General features: G+C 39.9%; 1 protein-coding gene across 5 annotated transcripts in view; it reads right to left on the reverse strand.

Annotated features, from left to right (window-relative positions):
- Positions 1–21,073, reverse strand: part of si:dkey-246g23.2 (solute carrier family 66 member 2) — a 75,244-nt gene that overhangs the window by 28,604 nt on the left and 25,567 nt on the right. For all 5 annotated transcript variants that reach the window (XM_066684593.1, XM_066684591.1, XM_066684590.1 and 2 more), the window contains one exon: positions 6,077–6,293. In XM_066684593.1, the coding sequence (XP_066540690.1) occupies positions 6,077–6,293 (217 nt within the window). The remainder of the gene's footprint in view (positions 1–6,076; positions 6,294–21,073) is intronic.

The raw sequence follows: 21,073 nt of genomic DNA on the forward strand, positions 1-21,073 counted from the left end.
GAGTTAAATGGCATGTAATGAACACTGTATATGACATGACACTGTAAGACTCTTCATTACTTTCACAATGACAAAGTGTTGTTTTCTGTTGATTTTCTCTTCTGTTGGTAACGTGTGCCCATATTTTAGCCCTTTTAATTACCCTTATAGATGACTTATAAGGTTTAATTACCTGACTGTGCAACTGAGCACTCTGTGATGAGAGCATGAGGCATATAAACAAACACACACGCACACCAAGATTAATGGCTCACAACACTTGCCATAACAATAACAACAACTGCTCAATACCGTACGTGTGTGTCTTCTTATTTCCAATGTAATAATTGCCCCTGGGGGGTCTTGCAGACAAACATATACACACACACACATATATATATATATATATATATATATGTGTGTGTGTGTGTGTGTATGTGTGTGTGTGTGTGTGTGAGTGAATAGCAGATCTTTTTTCCTTCACTGCAAGACCCCCAGGGGTAATCAGGATGGAGCCCACACAGAAGCCTCCTCTCTGGGGAAGAACTGGCTGCGTGTCCCTGCTTGTTTAAAAGACAGATTACCGCTCTTTCAGCTTCACTGCCAAATGCTAACTACCCCCCCACCACCACCCATGGTGAGTACCGCAAAACACCAGCAAACAGGCTCGCCTCATTTTGTGTGCCAAAAAAAAGTTGAGCAATTCCAAAAGTTTGCCCACTTAAATACTTTTACAGTATAAGCCAGGCTTGTTTACGATGCTGGTAGAGGGTTCAGGTGAGCCATGCACCACTGACGTTGTTATTATTTCCTCATGACTGGGTTTAGTGCGGCTGCTAATGAATGTAGTGTGCTGTCAGGGCACAGAGGCGAGTTATCAAAAATATCTCATCAGAGCAGGAGAATTTAGCAGCTCTCCTCAGAGACACCACCCTCATCTTGAACGGCGAATCCAAATAACGTCAATCTGGATTTGGGTGCTTCAGACCGGTGTGTAGGCCAGACTGAAGATGGAACAGCCTGTCGTGAGGGTAACATTTTGTATGCTCTGAGACTTTACACGTCTATCAACACTGTTAGCACTTCAAGCTTAGAACAATCTATAGGCTAGCCTGCAGCGCTGGAGGACAGGAAGCCAATTCACACCACAGCGTCAAGACTACAGGGCTCAATAGAAAGCAATTTATCACCATAGGTCCCCACCACAATAAGGAAAGAAGCACCCACATGTACACATACAAAATATGGACAAAAAAAGCTTTTATGACATCCCACTCTAAATCCATGGGCATTAATAAAGACTTGGTCCCTGCCTTTGCAGCGACAACAGATCACACTCATCTCCCAATAACCATAACTTTATGACCCCCTCCTAGTTTTTGCACTCACAGTCCATTTTCTTAGCTCCACTGACCAGAGAGGAGCACTTCTGACAAGTACACACTGTAGTCCATCACTTGCTCTGCATACTTTGTCTTCCTTTCACCCTGTTCTTCAGTGGTCAGGGCCACCACAGAGCAGGTATGATTTGGGTGATGGATGATTCTCAGAGCTGCAGGGACACTGACATCCTGTTGTGTTAGTGTGTGTTGCACTGATACGAATGGATCAGACACAGCAGGCCTGACATATCTCTAAACACATTAATACTGACTCAACAATGGTGCCATACACATACACTGAGAACTGAGAAAGGAACTTGTAGTCACTTTAAAAGCACTCAAAGCACAGCTGTGCTCCACAGGTCAAACAATGCGAAATGGAACAGCCAGGACAAGAATCAATTTTGGTACAAACACTACAATCAGAGGCCCAAAGGACCCTGTCAAAAACTCAGACGACCTTCCTGACCTTGGAAAATGGAATGTGTCCTTTTGGGAGAGAAGAGACAGCATGTCATTATATGCCTGCTCCATTAACGTCTGACGCAGTTACACACACAGGCACACACCCACCTTGCTCTTTTTGAGCAGTCACCTACACATCTGTCTCTATAGTAAACATAAGATTCATTTAATAGTAATAGCCATTGCCAAAGCTTTGAAAGATGCAGAGGCTAATAATGGAATTAATACAGACGCTTCCATAGAATATTTAAAGTCATTGACTTGTTGAAATCCTGCCAGTCCAATAAATGTCTGGCTCAAGGGCATGGACTGTATCAGTGGACAGTCCTCTCCCCAGTGGCCCTTAATGTGAGCTGTATATGAGCATGAATGGGTATGGACTTGTAAAAAGTCAGTGCTGCAGGTATCATTAAACCAGGTACTGAGACAGAGTAGAATGCTCCCTGTTCTCTCGTCACATTATGTCTGATGGCCACAACGCCCACACACAGACAATTAATCAAATGGCTTTTAAAGGGACAATCCCACAAAGACTGTTAAAAACATGACTGTTCTCAAAAATCCGTTGTTTCCTTGTGGTTATGAAGGAAAACGCATGTGTGAAATAACTCTTCAAGCCTTTAGTTTTAATGTAGAAAAAGCATCCACTTTTCCACTGAGTGCCATACGTCACCTGCAGGTGACTAGTCAATATGGAAGATGCCTTCTCTGTTGTTACCTACAGGCAAGACGAGTGAGTTTGAGCCACTAGACCTTTGCAAAAGTCAAAACATAAATGTTCACTATCTGAAAAATTGTTCTAATATTTGAATGTCATTCTCACATTAGTAATATGCAACTGCAAACATATGGTCTTCTGCAGTAGGCATATTGTCCAATCTACTGGATCTCACATTCCGCTTTTGCCACACTTATGTCTCCTAAATGATGACTCAACATTTCAATTTCCTTTGATTTGTGTAGGATGTTATTGGCAGGTTTTTACAGCTATCTAGAAAACCATTATACTGTGTATTACCCCTCATTTTTTAGAAATAGTCAGAATGGAATACCTAACAGCTAAACTTAACAAAGCAAATTTGGAGAATTTTTATGATTCTACAGTCCAAAAACACACGTTGGTTGAACACACTGGCCGCCCCTCCAGGGTGTGTTCCTGCCTTGCGCCCAGTGATTCTGGGTAGGCTCCAGACCCAGGCAATAAAAGAATGAGTATATGAAAATAATAATATTCTTTTCAATATTGTTTTCAGTTAAATTGTTTTTGTTTATTGTATCTCTTTAATTGTGTGTCTTTTCAATGTCTTGCCTTCCCTTCCCCATCCCCCATCCCAATTGTTAAATATGTGGAAACAGTGACCAACTGTAGACAACAGCACTGGTATACTTTTTATCTATACAGCGATACTGGGAAAACTCCCAGCTTATCTCTTAGATAGGGTAGTTGTTAGCTACACTCTTCTAGGCTGATGTTTTGGAAGTAGCCAAGGTTATGGCAGATTTGAAGCAAAAAATTGCCTTTTTCTTCTTGTGCACATTGGACATTGAATAAGATACCGCTTTGTCCATTAAGTGCATCATGAAGAACATTGTGAATGAAACATGTGGGTGATTTCCTTGAGAGGCTTTTAAGTTTAAGTAGCTGTTTTGTAATATATTAGATATGTTGCATTTGATGTGCTGTAAGTCTGTACGGCTGCTGTCTTGGCCAAGTCTTTCTTGTAAAAGAGAGAGATTTTCTGATCTCAATGGAATTTCCTGGTAAAATGCAGATATAAAAAAGGTTTGCTAAGGTATACATTGTCTATATGAGATCAAACCTGTTCCTACAACACCAAAAAATGTAACATGAGTAGAACTGTCATCCTGAATAGAATCGCCTGCCAAATGCCATGAGTGTAAAATGTAATATCAAGCATCAGTGTGCCTCCCCTCACTTGATTGGAAAGCTGTAGCTTAATTGTTTTAGACAAAACTGTGCTAAATTTGGACACAAGCATGATTTTGCTAGCTGCCTAAATTTGGAATAAGGGAAAAATGATGAATATTTTATTTTGAATTTAAGCACTGCTATAAAGTGTTCCCCAATCTATGAAATAAAAGACTCTACAAATGCCATTCAGTGGAGAAAATGATTGACAGAGGTCACAAAAGTCAAACTCATATTCATAATATTTAGGCATAGGATAATGTTCTCATACCCATCCCTCATAATGGGCAAATAATGATTGTAATTAGTACTGGAGCGCATAATTAACATTATAATGGATGTTAAAGTCAACACATTCTTCCCTCAAGGCTCCTCTAGCATACAAAATTATCCTTACTGGTAGTATTGGAAAATTGGCTCAAGCTATGAGCAAGTCCCAGACTGTGAGTAAAGTTAATGTCTCTTTCCTGAGGCTGGGCATTGAAACAGTCATACAGAGAGTCACAGCAGCAGCACTAAGGCTGAGGCCATTCTCCTCTTATCCCTAGCTTCTCTCTCTCCTCTCATCTCTCGCTCAGCTTTTTGTCCCTGACAGTAATGTCCGCTCCAGGCTTCGCTTTACGAGCCAAATTAAAGCTTGTGAGTGCAGTTTAGACATGAAACGGGAGAGACTAAAGCTAATTTAAATGCATTTCCTGCGGAAAGTTTGCTTTTTTAACAACACAATCAATGTGTCATTGCCATGGAGTGTAGTGCTTTTGCTCTTGATGTGATTTTAGCATGACCACAGGCTTCTGTAATCCCCTACAGGGTCGGGAAAATACTGCTATATCTGTATGGGTCTATGTATCAATGTCAGAAATTGCAGAGTCATGGTTCAAAATGTCAGAATGTGTGCATTTACTACGTGTATGTACTGCATCAGTCAAGACAGAACAATGTGTGTAGCATACCATGAATGAATCAGAAAGCTGTGGAGATTCCACTATTTTTGTGTCCACAACTCTCCCAAATGACTTTGGACATGTCAAAGCTGGGTCAAAGAAATCTTTCGTTTTCTATTTGGCCTAAAATGACTCACTGACTCCCTTCTTGCAACCTGAGCTTGATGGTAAGTTTATGATGAGTGATATTCTGTCATCCTGTTGTACTCTAGAACTTGTTTTAATTTACAGTCTTCATAAACCACCTTATATAAGGTGCCTTAGAAAGGGCCTTAGAGGATAATTTAACAAAACTAAGGCCAAGATGCAGCCCTGAAGCTCTCTGAACAGTAAAGTCTGGCGTTGAAATACAGCTTAAAATATTAGTATGAACCTGACAAGGATCCTTCTTTAGATTTGCATGTTACTTTATGGTTTCTCCCTAGTTACATCACCTTAAAACAGCTCTTACTCTGGCACGCTGAAGTCACCCACTCATGTTGTTGACATTAAGTCCACAAGGCCCACGCTCATGAGAAAATCAGGAAATTGACAGTAAATTGATTCCTGCAGCCAAAAGGACATCTGCTGAGCCAAAATTTTTATGTTACATTAAATATATTGTTTCATCATACATTGTATCATCAGTGTAGTTTTTGTGGAGATAAAAACAAGGATGAAAACAAGGCCGTATGTAAATTTTGTTCAGCTTTTAAAAGATTGCTTGATTGCTTGACAAATACATTTTATTTGGGTCTGTTTCAGAAAGAATCTTGGTTGTACTTGGGTTTGTTTTGGTCTAAAAATTATATGGCTTGGGTGGGGCTGTGTTCAGACAGATTTAGGCAGGTTTTAGTTGGAAGTTTGAACTGAGAATGCGATGCTATATTATTTGGTGTAAATGTTCTCAGGCTGTAATTTGGTTGAACACCTGAGTTATTTATTTATTTATTTTTAGTATATTGTAATCACATTGCAATTTAACCTAATAATGCAGAGCTTTTGAACCAGTGTTGCTACGTTATCCTAAGAAGAAGGTGCTATGATCATTAAAACTACAGGTAGGTTTTTGTAATAGTCTAAAACAAATAATCAGTGAGTAAATAATGGCATTAAACAGGATTGGTAAAATATACTTAAAATAAAGCTGAGTAAAAGTGACTCTAACGTATCAATGATATGCACATACACTAGGACCACTGTATCATTAGGACAAATTGTTAGAACACCAGCAACATGGAACACTGAACAAAATGTTCAACTCAGACATGCTGTCTTCTTTGTGAAAAAAGGACTAGAGCATTAAATTGGAATTGAAAGGGTGCTCAGTAAAATTGTAGCTGGATATTTTCCCTAATTCCTTAGTCCTAAGATTAATGTCAGACTGAGTATCTGACCTCATGCCGCGGGTGGAGCGGTTGGTGTAGTTCCGCAGCAGCTGAGGAAGTCCCAGCATGGCCTCAGACATCAGGGCCAGTGAGCCCAGAGCCTCCACATACAGCACAGAATCCAGAAACAGCAGAGTGATGAAGGCACACACCAGCGTCAAGCCAAAACAGAACAGCAGATAGTCCTCAAAAGCACTCCAGTTCCAAAAATACTGCAGGTCCAGGTCTGAGAGGGAGAGAGAGAGAAAGAGAGAGAGAGTTAGCTAATTCAACAGAATTTCTGGATTATCAGGCAACCACAGTGTTCACCTCAGAAAGCCGTATATTATGGGCATTCACTACAGCTGATTCTGACACTTGGACAGCTATCTCTGGAGGCCTTTCTGAAGGGAAATTGCAGAAACCTAAATCAGCTCAGTGATCTACCTCCCCTCTTTGACGCACCATTACAAAGAAATGTGCCTCTGTCTATCTGAGCAAACCTTCATTTATTTTGGTGAACCTATTAAGGATAATTGTGCATTTCATTCATGCAGTTCCTCTCAGGAGAATGCAGCAGCACTGGATGCAATAAGGATTTATCAAAGTCAAAGTCCAGTCCTGGAGAACTAAAGCACTTGCAAAAATTTAAAGTCATAGAAAGAATTAAGTGCAGTGGAGCAAAACACTAACAGTGCAGCACCGTGGCTCTGGAGGACTAGAATTTGACACCCTTGATTTATCACAGAAATGTGTAAAGAACCTACTGTTCAAGCACAAGCTAGAGATACACCATCTGGCCGACAGAAACTAGAGAAAGCCAGCTACCTGACCCAGACTAGCAGAGACAAAACCGGTAGTCTCACAAACCTTCTCCATGCTACTGATCACAGCCATGTCCGACATTCTGACATGATCAATGACTACCTGCCTTTCTCTCCACACAGGGCAAGCTAGAATGAGCTGACAGCAGCAGAACAGAATTGATGGCTAAATAAGAGCCCATTCGTTACAGCTCTGACTGGAGGGTGACGTTGCGTGCAGAGCTGTCATTAGGCGAGTTTTGTTCTTCACTCTCCGTCCACTACCTGCATGCCTTAGCACCAGATAGAAACAGAGGGCAACAAAGCATTGAGACATCTCAGTGTGAGCAGGGGTTAAACTGAGCCAGAGAAAAGCTCTGGAACATTGGCTTGATGTGAATAGCAAACAGAGCAGAGTTCTTATGTGTGTCTTGTATAAGTCTGCTATACTTTTTAAAATTTATTTAGTTATTTCCTCCTTGCCTTTATGTAGTACCTTTCTTAATATGATATTTACAATTATGATAATATTTCACCAAAAGTTATTGTTTTCTATGCATATTGTGGTTATCGTTAGCATCTTAAAGAGTGACAAACTACATGTATCATAACAAAGACAGTACTTTTTTTGTGTTAAAAAGTACATTTAGTGCAGTTAAGCACTAATACTGGGTTTGCTTATTTGAAATTTAAAATAAAGTATCAAATTTCATTTTACATATTATGACCATGTCTTGCTCCGGTTTCCTCCCACAGTCCAAAAACACACGTTGCAGGTGGATTGGTAACTCGAAAGTATCCGTAGGTGTGAGTGAGTGAATGTGTGTGTGTCTGTGTTGCCCTGTGAAGGACTGGCGTCCCCTCCAGGGTGTATTCCCGCCTTGCGCCCGATGATTCCAGGTAGGCTCTGGACCCACCGCGACCCTGAATTGGATAAGCGGTTACAGATAATGGATGGATGGATGACCATGTCTTGAAATATTGTGATGTAAATCACCCATCTCTGCTCTTCTCTTGTACTTAGGACTGGACAATAATTTAGTATCAATATATATTGCAATATAAAATGTTTCAATAACAATTATATAATTTTTAAACCCATTTTCAATATTTCAATTTAAATTTTTCTACAGCTGTGAATGATGGCACTGCCGTCAGTTCATTGTACTCAATTTTAAAGTTAGATTAAAAATATAAATATTGACAAAGCAAAGAGGTTTATGTTGGAATATGATGTCATGTTTCTTATTTGTTCTTGGCAGTTATCGGAATTATATCACATTGACTGAAATTAAGTAATATATCGTGATACGTAATTTGGTCATATCATCCAGCCCTATTTGTACTATTTATTTATTTAAATAAACGAGACCCGAACTCTCCTCTACACTGCCATCCTCGGGCATAGTTCCTAACACTGTTACTTGATAGGAATTGTAAGTCACTCTGGATAAGAGTTCTGCTAAATGCCATAAATTGTAAAAACATTCCTATTCATATTCATATCAATTTTCATATTCATCCTACCAAGTACTCAAGTTTTTAATCATTTTCTTCTGCTTCAAGCTGTTTTGATGTTGCTACATCAAATATACATGTGGCTACAAAAGTGAGTTAATTATGACTCAGGATGTAGACGTTGTTTCTGCACCATTCTGATCCTCTGTGAAGAAGCTTCAAAAAGAGTTTATTGCTATAGTTACATGTAGGATCTAATTCCAAAGCATTCTATCTCATTCTAGCATTCCAGCAATTAAACTGTTTAAGCAAGAAACTCTGGAACCATTGAGGAAGCTACATCAAAACATGTCTATTGTTCAATTAAATAGTTAATTGTCTAACAAGTCTTTTAATCAGGCTTCAATGTTTTAATGATGAGAATAACATCACATTTTTTACAGTCAGATCAAAACATTGTATCTGTTAATAACAACATTACTGGAATACGAAAAACGTATTAACCTTCAATGTATAATAATGTAACAACTTAATTTAATGTGATTATTTATATTGGTGTGTTGCTCATGAAATTGTGACATAGTATACCCTGCAGGTAATATTTTCAAATTATGTTAGTTTTATACTGTTGGAATATATAGAAAAAATATGCTCCCTGACCTTCTAAATCCTTTTTTTAAACCATTGGATATGACTGAGCTTGGGTGGGCTGTTTTGTGTGTGTTTATGTGTGAGTGTTGGCTTAATGCTTCTCATTATCCAAAAGCTGAGATGCAAGAAACAGAGGGGGAGATAGGATCTGAGCCTTGGGAATCGGAAAAGCCAAAGAGCGGAGAAAAGACAAGAAGAGCTCAGACCCCCTCCCACTGTCCTTGAAGAGGACAAGAAGAGAGAAAGGAGGAAGTAAGCAATAAGAATTGGCACAAAAGATAGCACAGAAGACAGAGAGTGGGAGAGGGAGATTTCACAAGAGGGAAATACACACACACACACACACACACACACACACACACACACATATTGCATAGCTATGGCAGTGACTCCAGTCTTGGCACATTAATATGATGTGCAGTGACAGACACAGGTCCTGATGGAATGTGAACGTTAGGCTTGGCAGAGCTGTGAGGGCTTCATTTTTCACCTGTGCATAGAACACGATTGATTCGTCCTCTTCTCCAACAAGGCATAGGCAGGTAGAGGGCCGAGCGCTGCCCTTTGTCAGGAACATGAAAGCTCCATTCTGCCTTAAATAAAACTGCAGAATGCGCTGACAACAGCAGCTGTTTCACAGGAATGATGGAGCACCACCCTACAGTCTCCTTCATCTCTTATCTATCTCAAAACAAAATCACTGTCAGTTTGGACCATTATACAAATCAAGTTTTCAATGTTCAATTAACCTCCTGAACCCCAGGCTTATTTAGGATAAATGTACATTATTAAGTAACTAATATAAATTATTCAGAACCTACCATGACATTTATCCATAAGTTATATTGTAATAACAGTGAAAAGAAAAAGAATTGAGGTATGAGCTCACAAACAGGCCGCAGGGTCTGCTGAGCAAAATCAAATGTAACCTACTCCTAATCTCATTGCTTTATTTATTGGTCTCTGGTAATTTCTTTACCCTTCCACTCAATAGTGTAAGTTGTACTGCATCATTTTTTTCCCACCACTCATTTATTTTTTAATAAACGTGTATAGTATTCTTGGAAACTTCGAGACACTTTTGCACCTAAAGAGAATTTGAGTCAGCCAGACAGAGCTTGATAAGTTTGATGAGTTTTATGTGTTTCCTGTGATGACAACCATGGCTAACCAAGCCATTTCTATCTGGAAGCCCTAGTAGTTTTACCACTTAAAGGGGACACCATATGTTTGTGGGTAAACAAAATTCTCTCTGGTTTGTTTATGTTCAGGACCTCCTCGTCCTTTAAAGAAGTTGATTGTGTGTTGCTGAAGTTGAACTTGTCTGTAAGTTTTTATTAATTTCCAACTTAAGTGATCCCAAACAGCAAAATAAGCCAATATTACCCACCCATGGAGCAGGAATAGAGCAATATCCTAATCTCAGTTCATGTTTTTGAATGTTTGGGTTTCTGTCTGTTGTCTAAAAAACAACAGATACTTTTCTTCTTCCAAGAGCAGAGAGAGACAGAGAAAGACTAGCATACTAGCATAGCATTCTTTTAAAACTCATTCACAGACAACAGGGATAGGTAAATACATTAGACTGATTTCCACCACACAAACATACTGCAAATGATGAGGAAACATCTTCTGAATTTTCTAAAAAGTGTTTTGATAACAATCATGAATGCCACCTTAAAGCTGATAAACCTTTTTTTGTCCTGTCTTTGAGTGAGACAGAAGATTCTAGTCAATCTTTAGCTATTTGTTTGAGCTCCAGGGTGGATTAGAGGGCTTATAATATTTTCAAATATCAATTTTTATGAGTCATTAAGAGGGACATAATCCAAAGAGTGATTTAGCCAACAGTCAAAGCAGTTCCACTTAAAACAAAGCAGCTAATAAAGACATTTTAAAGACATGGTGCTACATGGAAGGAACGTTTTATCATGGAGATATATATATATATATATAAAACTTAGGTTGCTTCTGGTGATTGGCTAGCATTTAGCTTGAAAAATAAATATTTGTATGTCGTAAGACTGGCTATGTTTCATCCATATAATACAAAGCTATGTTCTTCTGTGTCCAGAACATACAAAGGTGACCTAATTGTCCTTTCTAATGTGCTGAACTGGAGAAGCTCCAAATGGCCTGGGAATAGGCTGAATTTACTGAGGTACATTATAAGGGCATGATAGGGAAGACTTCAAACAAATACGCGCGCGCGCGCACACACACACACACACACACACACACACACACACACACACACACACACACACACACACACACACAGAGGAAGTTGGTGGTGTGTTGAGCCTCACCTCTACTTGTGAGCTGTGCATAGATCAAACAATTAATTTAACAGCACAGCTCCCACAACAGAGCAGTGAGAGGAAAGATTTTCAATTCCCAGTCCCATAGAACAGTACCTGGACAGTGTGGCTTTTTAAGATCTCCATCAGTAACCCTGTCAAACCAATGTCTCTGTCATTCATCTACAAGCACCAGAGCGCAACACTTCCAGGGTTCACTCTGCACACTGCTCAACAAGAGCATGTCAATCTAAAAAAAGAAAAAAAAAAGAGCTGCATATTTGAAGAGCATGGCAGTCAATACGGGGTAAATTCCACCCAGTTCCCCCATGACTCACACCCTCCAGCTTCTGGAAGAGTTAAAGCCAACCGTGAGATTTCACGCACCAGAACCATGCCTGGATAGATCCCAGGAGCCACAGGGATTCAGAGGCCATGCTGCCTGGCTGGGGCTAATACAAGCTCCAACTACCTCCAGCCCATCGGCTGAGCCCTGGAAATCTAAGCCCATCCTAGCTTTGGTGATGAAACCCTTTCAGCCGGGGTGATTATTTATACATACACATGTCCTCATTCAGAAGTAAGAGCTTAAACAGATGAACTGCTAACTGCTTGCATACATGATTAGATACAAATGTGTACATAAACATGTTCTGGAATACTCCACAGACATCTATATGTGCATAGACATATCGTAGGCTTCATTGTGCATCCTATAATACATATGCAAGTAACTAGAAAACACATATGGGCATCCATGCAAAGCCAAGCAGAATTTGAAGCTTGAAAGGAGAAATAAAAAAAAAACAGCCAAAATAAAAGAGCAAAATAAATAAATAAATAAATAAATAAAAACCCTCTCACATCAGTAGAAAGTCATTCTATATACTGAGGCATGAAGTAGTAAACAGATCTTACTTCATACACTTTAAATATCTTGTTTTAAAATTACTACCTAGTTTGCAGCCTGTGCTACATTTGAATATGCTCACAGGTACATGAAGTGTTTCTAATTTCAACCAGAAACAATCTGACTTTCCCCACATACATTTACTTACATTTAAGTTAAATCTGCATTCATTAAAATGAGTGTTTGTTTATTTTCTAGATTTCAACAACCATTATGTTAACATTTACAGACATTACAGGTGTATCAGCAATTCTCTACTAAACGTATTTAAAACACGGCCATCCCTTAACTTATGGCAAGCCCACTTTTTGGGAATTCCACTATATACTGCATAAACAGGTGTATTCAGAGCAATTTAATTCTTCATCTCATGTGATTTACACTTTATAGGAAATGTAAGAACAGTAAATTATAATCGTCATAAATACTGGTTGCTAAAAATGACTAAATGCTCCTTCAAATGATGCATGCATACAGGTAGGTGTGTGTGTGTGTGTGTGTGTGTGTGTGTGTGTGTGTGTGTGTGTGTGTGTGTGATTAGCTTTTAGAGGCCTCAACCTTTTTGAGCATGATCTTAAGTGACAGCTTCTGGGTTTCAAGATCATGATGTAATTAAGAAAGGCATTCTCCAGAGCAGATGTCCAGCAGAGGAGCTAATACTGAATAATGCATTAAGAAATGAGTTCAGAAATAATGCTGCCCCTTCAGAATAAGGAGTATCCTTGCCTTACTCACATACATAAAGCAATAAGCAATAGTCAACAGCTTGATTCATTAAATTTCCAGAGCAACTGGATTCTCCAAATTATTAAAAACTGAAGAAGCTGTTACAGAGAAAAGGAAAAAGAAAAACAAAAAAGAAGAACAATTGCATATCAAACATTTAAACTGGACATCTGGAATATGAGGGAACTTTTTATGGACTGAGGGAATTTGAAATTGGGATCATCTTCATTGTGAGAAGGTTAAAGTACAACCAATGTCTATGACTGAACTTGAACTGGAGATGTTTACAGAAAGAATGTAAAAACTTGCATGTAGATTGCATTGGAAAAAAAAATCCTTGGAAATGGAAAAACATTATATTTAATTGTTGTGTCTTATGTGAAAAGTTCTGTTAAATATATACATTTCCCTGAGATATTTTATAATGGATGAGCTAACTGGAATTTGAACTGTTCACACATGCACCCACACAGAGCAAGACATATAAAAAAAGGCGCACACAAAAACGCACAAGATTGAAAATAAACGCATATATGCTTAAATCCCTCTGATTCAGATACACACTCGTACACTGATGAAGGTCATGGCCTCAATATCCTTTTGTGCTGTGGTGCATATACAGACAGATGCTTCACAGACACTAACTTAATTATGAAGGAGCCTGCAGTCAAGGAATATAGGTTCTAATTTCCACTAATTTCAAGGGCTGCTGTCATCATACAGATGAAACAGAATCTTTGACAGTGGACGACTGCAAAGATACGGAAAATAATTTTCTCGTGCTTAGATATGTAAATTATTAACTATTGAAACAACGCAATCACCAGCAACATATTGAAAGAAGATAAGCTATGGGAAAGCTTTTTTGAAGTGGTAACTTTAATATATATCAGAAGAGGCAAACTGACCTTCACCCTCAGTGGTGACGTCACTGACACCTTCTATATTGGAAACTGATAAAACTAATATATATGTATAACATAAAACCTGCAGGCACAGGGCATGCATCATTTTTTCCTATTTACCCGATCACACATGCAGCTTTCTTTGTTTATTTTTTCTGTACAGATGCATCTCGATCAACATTTTATCACATTATGCCAGTCACAATTACAATCAACATTAAAGGAGCAATCACTCATTTTCCCAATGATTCTCCTTCATGATATGACATCTGGTGGCCTATAAATTCTGCACTAAACCGTTCTTGAACAAGCCTGCCACCATGTAAGGGGCTCACTCTATGGAGCATACACTGGTTCATTCAGGGACTTCAAGGCAATTTGATTCTTCTTCTCATGCTATTTGCACTTAACAGAAATAATGTACAAGTAATACATTTTAATTCATGAAAATTCTTTAAAGAGACAATGCATTGAGAAAATAAGCATAAACATTTTGAGAACGTTCTTACACTTGGGTGGAACCAGGGGTGCAGTACGAGTAGATGGAGTGTGGCAATACCACAGCCCCTCATTGGGCATCCTGCTTTAAGTTTCCTCACAGCTGACTAACTCCGATGAGCTCTGACAGCACTTCACTGACGCAACCTTCAGGCAACACATCATCACCAAGCCAACAGTGTGTTCTAGGGATGGGTGGCCTGCAGGTTCGCCCTTGGCTGAACAACAGACCATGCAGGAAGCGGGTCAGTAGACACTGGATCCCAATAAAGACTCGTAATTAGGCCCAATCTGCTTCATTAAACAAAGGATAAGGTGGGCTAATTAGGTAATTGTTCCTCTGAGGGGGAGGAAAAGAGCTCCAGGACTGAAGAGCATATGCAATGTAGTCAGAATTACAACAGGATCTAAGCTGTCTGTTTGCAAATGATGAGGTAATGGAGAGGAGCTGTCAGCTTATCAAGGTCAATAGGTGACAAAGCCAGTGGGAATCTGAATGCTTAGCTGTTTTTAAAAAAGGCCAGATCAAAGCTAGTACAAAATGTTGTAGAGTATACTTAATTTGTAATACATTCAGTGCCTAAGTACACACACACTACCATCCATCCATCCATCCATTATCTGTAACCGCTTATCCAATTTAGGGTCGCGGGTGGGTCCAGAGCCTACCTGGAATCATCGGGCGCAAGGCGGGAATACACCCTGGAGGGGACGCCAGTCCTTCACAGGGCCACACACTACCAATATCCTGTAAATACTATTTAAATACTAAGTGTGTAGTGCGTAGTGTACAGCTTAACTGTTGGAGCCATGGCTTCAGTGCCTTCTATGTTTTACACATTCCTATTAGTTTTTTCCTTGTATATTAACTACATTAAATTAAATTACATGGACTATATATGTAATTTAAGATTTTATATGTCGTAAACCCATTCCGCTGCTAACCCAGGACTGTGTTCTGCTATATTTCTGAGGACCATAGGTGCTCTACCATATAATTTACTTGTTTTATTCATGGCATTTTTTATTGGATTTGTATGCCTTGTACTCGGAAGCCACATTCCATGTGAACTACCCATAATTCATTCTGGCTTATCTTACTAAGAACTCCAACTCTGTTGATACAAGGAGCAGGAAAAAGGTGGATACTCCAAGTGTCACGATACATACAGAGTGAGAGCCCCTTTGTACCCAATCTCTTATCATTACTTCCCTCTCCTGCTGCTCAGATTGGCATCACGATTACCTTCACGCTGTGCATGTGTACACACACAAATCTTCCACATTCTCCTGATGAAACCTTCATGGGTGTAAAATGTGAAAAAGATGATAAATAATGTTACTGTTTTTCTGTTCTCCCCCAGCCAGCATCTGACCTCCATCACTGTGAGTGAATGTGTGTTCATATAATCATAGCTCATGTCCCACTTCAGGAGCAGTCATTCCACCTACGCCAGTTGCTGCCCAACGTAGTGTTGAACCCAGGAAAGCATGGTATATGTTCACTGAAAAACTTCTACCAGTTCTTACAGCTGTGCAGAACAGTGATGAGACACCATTCAAACCTCAACCTTCCTGACCTGTTTAAACCTGCACCTGGTTGTGATTTTTACCCATAGCACAAAATCTAGATGGATAATTTAAAGCTAGGGTACGTTATTTTAATAGAGAGAAACGTGTAAGTTACTTTTTGAAAATATCCTACTGAAATAAATCCCACCCCTTACCTTCAGCCTCTGCCAAAAAACTAGTGCTGTCAACATTAATGCATTAACATGAAATATGGATTAAATCTCATCTCTCTCTCTCTCTCTCTCTCTCTCTCTCACACACACACACACACACACACACACACACACGCACACACACACACACACACTTGCTGCAAGATGTTTGGTGCATTTTTTTTCTCATGCTTTCCTTAATCCACACATTTATCTCTTAAACTTGTTGAAGGTGGAATATGGAAATATTTTGCTGTGCACTACAATTTTCTCAATTAAACTTTTGTCCGAGCTTCGTTCTGTTTGATGATAATTCTCTCCCAGAAACTTTTACAAAACCAGTTGAGAGATTCTTATTCAAATAACTTCCCTCTAATCAGTCTGACATACAAACAAGGAAACATTTGAATGTCAGTCCTTCACAGGGTGACACACACTCACATTCATTCACACACTCTTGAGTCACCAATCCACCTACCAACGTGTGGTTTTGGACTGTGGGAGGAGACCGGAGCACCCGGAGGAAACCCACATGGACACAAGGAGAACACACCAAACTCCTCACAGAGGGTCACCCGGAGCGGGACTTGAACCCACAACCTCCAGGTCCCTGGAGCTATGTGACTGCGACACTACCTGCTGCGCCACCATGCTGCCCTTGTTGTGATTAACTCGATTCAATTTTTTTAACCAGCTGACACCACTACCCAAAACACATGAACACACAATGCCTGACTACAGCAGGAGTCGTCCACAAAAGCGAGCATAGGAGAGAGCAGCACAAGTTGATTGCTGTTCCTGTGTTCCTATTCTTTCTTTGCTTATCAGTGTGAGCTGCTTTAGGTATCTTGGAACTTTCTCTGCCTTCTGTGTGTAACTAGCATTGGCTTTAATCAAGGTACATTGATCAGATGGGTTTTTAAAGTCCTGTGGCTTTTACAGTTAATTTAATTTCTTTTTCTCAGTATAAAATACTGTTATGTGCAAAAATGAACAATGAAACTAGACATGGAGACTGAGGGCTGAATACTTGCTGATTTTATATGGCTTACAATACACTCATGGCTTGCTTAACCTCACACAATCTTGTTTTTCTCTGTGGTGCAAACATAAGTTGCTACAACTGGGCTTAGCCTTTGCAGTGGTGCTACACTTGATATTCAGTCTCCTCATCTACTCTCAACTGCATTAAAAAAAACCTTTCCCTTCTTCTAGTATTAAAAGTATATCTGAAATTTTAAACTGATTTGGAGCAGAGACCAAGATGAGGAGAGGACGAGAGACCCCCTGCAGAAACTGCAATGGATGAAAGCATGCCTCATGATCTCAGAGCATTTCCTCTGGGACAGAGAGAACTTTTGTGGCCCTCTCCCAAATTAAACAGAAACTGCAGTGCGAAGAAAACTTCAGAAAGGCTGAAAATACCAAGAGACACACTATATAACCATAAGCCAAACAGATATTTCTTCTGAAATTAAGGATGTTAATAGGACAATATGTTTATCCTTTCCTGCAGTAAAAGCTACCAAAGTTCTAGGAAGTCTTTAGACTAGATGTTTGAATGCTTCTGTAAATATTGAAGGGTATTCAGTCACAAGAGAATTAGTGTAGTACCTCTCTTGGGGTTGGCATTGGGAAAATAAACTTAGGCTCATATGCATCGTCTCCAGAGCACCCCACTTCATCTCTTGCTTTGCCATGATATTTATACAAGCAATGAGTGTTCATTCAAATAGCTGGATTCTATAAATATAAAGAGTGTTTACAAACCTTTAGACACAGGGCAGAGAGACAGAAGAGAGTATGTTTTGACTACTCAAACACAAACATACTCTACATGACACAAAGGACAACTGCCATTTTCTCATGGTGTAAAAAAGGGTTACAAGGCAGTGATAATAAACACACAAGCATGCATTTTAAAAATAAAGTAAATAATAAGTGAAAGCAAGAGTCAAGGGTGAGGGAATATAAATAAGACAGTTCACTAGAAGAGGCAGGGGACAAGGGGCAAAATTCAACTAGAATGACCTGTCAATACCACTCTGCTCTGAATGGCCAGGAGACTGCTACACTTAAAACCACATCTCAATGAGGACACTCCATTTTCAGATCAAGCTTGACTTGCTGCTGTCCTCTGTGGCACTCTGGTGGCAATTAGTATGGTGAAAAGACTCACACTGCTGAAGCCGTCTTATGTGCCAGCAGCTGAGCTACAGAGGCACTGCATTAGGCATGCAGGGCAGGGAGCGAGGCGAGGTTAAGGGAGGAAACACAGACAGAGGTATGATGAGTCAGTGCGATCTAAGCGAAGCTCTTATTAGACCTTTAAATCAGGCATGAATTTCTTGTCCAAATCTAAATGTAGCCCTAGAAAAACGTTTCCAGGTTCAGCCAGATTTGACTCGCAAAACCCAGTTTGGTTATAAACCTTACCATAGCTGCACAAAGTCTGGACTGTCTTAAAACTGCCCAAGTTTGTTTACAAAGTTTAGGAAAAACACAAACATTTTTGAATAAATTGTATTTTATAATATGTTTCTAACCATTTAGTTTATTGCAGTACAGCATGTTTTACCCACAGTATAAGCATCTGTTGTCACAGTGTGTTTACTGTACTCCATCATGATTTCTAGCCTGAACTCACAGAAACATGGGCAGAGTATTGGGTGTTGCCGAGGGTCTATTAAAATAACTGATTGGAGGTCACTATAAACACATTAAGGTACACTGGTGCACCCCCTGTGTCTGTGTGGGTTTCCTCCCATGGTCCAAAAATGCACGTTGGTATGTGGATTGGCAACTCAAAAAGTGTCCATAGGAGTGAGTGTGTGAGTGAATGTGTGAGTGTGTATGTCGCCCTGCGAAGAACTGGCCCCCCTCCAGGGTGTGTTCCTGCCGTGTTTCCGGGTAGGCTCCGGACCCACAGTGACCCTGAACTGAATAAGCGGTTATAGACGATGACCGAATGAATGCTTTGACAAATGCCCCTTTAAATATTCTGCAATCACTGTAACCTGTAATCTGCTAAACACCTGAACCCAACTGCAGTCCAACTTTGTCTAAAACTGAACAATGTCCAACAAAATCCTACCTGAACCCTCCAGCAAACTAAATTATTCAACCTGAAGCTCCTTCTAATTCCATTCAACTAAACTCAATCTGTACTCACCATCAGCCTGACAAAATACCGTTTAGACATGTGTATAGTCTACAAAATTCTGTCTGAACACCAAAAATAAATAAATAAATAAATAAAAAATAAATAAATATCTGTTTCCTCACATAGCAAATGCTGTCAGATAATCATTAAACAACACTGTAATCAATGGACTCATTACACTGATATGGCAATAATCATGTGACAGAAGTATGCAAAATGATTATGAAATGGTGTTACCTTAAGGGAAGGCTTGAGAATGCCCACCCCTGTACAAGTTGTGAGGCGTTATTGTGTGAGTGAAGCTGAACACTGGCCAGTGTGCTCATGGCATAGAATCAGGCAAGAATTGTTCAAGCGAACAGACGGGCAATAATGCTATCCACATTCAATGCAGGAGAGTCCACATGCATATTACATGGGTCAGTGCAGAGTTCTTTAACCTCCATGGGAAATGGGAACAGAAGACCCGCCAGAGTCCCTCTTTTAACACATCTACACTGGACACAGCATCTCACCTGGGCTTACGCGATTGCCAACTGGACCCTAGAGGACTGGAATGTGTGGCCTGCACATTCGCCTCACATGAGCCTGGGCTAGAGGGGGTCCTAGATTCCAAGCATTTTGACCACTGCAGGTTGTAATGCTGAACATAGTGATAACAATGTGGGTGGTAATGATATATTCCTGGTACATACGTAACACTGTGGATCGAGGAATGCTTCCATAACTTCTAAAATGGATTGTCACATCCAGCTGGCAACCACTATCATGCCTCTTTCTAACTCTGATAATTCACGTCGCCTTGCCATGAATATGCTGGCCCGTGTTCAACCTCTCTCACAACTTACAAAAGTGTGAGCTTTCCCAAGCCACCCCCTGAGGTAAAACCACTTCATAATCAATTTACTTACTGCTATCCTATGACTTGGAACATCCATGAATAAGTAATGTAAAATTTGGTCCCTGTGAAAGGTCAGAGATGTGCTTTGAGAAACCCTAAGGTGAGATTTGAACAGGAATTTTTCATACACTTTGTGAATTATATGAATTATAATATTTCAGGATCTAACATATTACATATGACAGGGTGAGGAACAGTAGCGACATGGGCAGAGTTATAAACACAGTGGAGTACACAGGAGTCATTCATAATCTAACAATGTACCCATGTGTATCATGTCTGTGTAAATATGAGCAGTCCTCTGTGCCTGAGTCAACACACTCAGACAGTGCCCGGTCACTAGGAGGTGAGAGAGAGAGCAGAAAAAGGGCAAAAGAGGAAGAAAGGGCATAAAATGGACAGGGCCCAGATGGAGGGAAGCAGAGATAAAGAGGTGAAAGAGAGCTTGCACTAAAAGTGTGAAAAAAAGAAAAAAAAAGAAAAAAACTCAGCCAGCAGCTGGGACTGGGGGTGGCTGAAGTCAGGCAACAGTGATTCATCACAGAAATAAAGGCAGCATTGCTGGGGGCGAAGGCACAATGCATCCATCCGTTTTGCTGTCAGGGTGGGTGGAGCAGGGCTGTTAGATCGGGGTGTGTGACCCTCAGCAAGCCCACTCTGACTGTGACTACAAGGGCAAAGCTGACACAAGGACATCAGAACTTTTAACATCAGTAGCAAAAGTGAATCTCTGTTTGTGCAGAATGGGCAAATATGATGTTTAAAAATATACCCGGTGAAAAGTACCTGCTGTGTGCGCAGTCTTGTAAGAACCAGCAATTTTTAGTCCATAGCCAAGCTTCTGTCACTGTTTGACAGGGAAATGAATGGAAGTGCAGTCTCAATACAGAATGCAAATTAGTCGTTATTCATTCGTTATATGTATTTAGTATGTATATATAAATCAGATGTTCAAGACACAAATATTAACAACAGCATCACACTTAAT

The sequence above is a fragment of the Hoplias malabaricus genome, chromosome 11 (genome assembly GCF_029633855.1).
Source record: "Hoplias malabaricus isolate fHopMal1 chromosome 11, fHopMal1.hap1, whole genome shotgun sequence".
NCBI classification, from domain to species: Eukaryota; Metazoa; Chordata; class Actinopteri; order Characiformes; family Erythrinidae; genus Hoplias; species Hoplias malabaricus.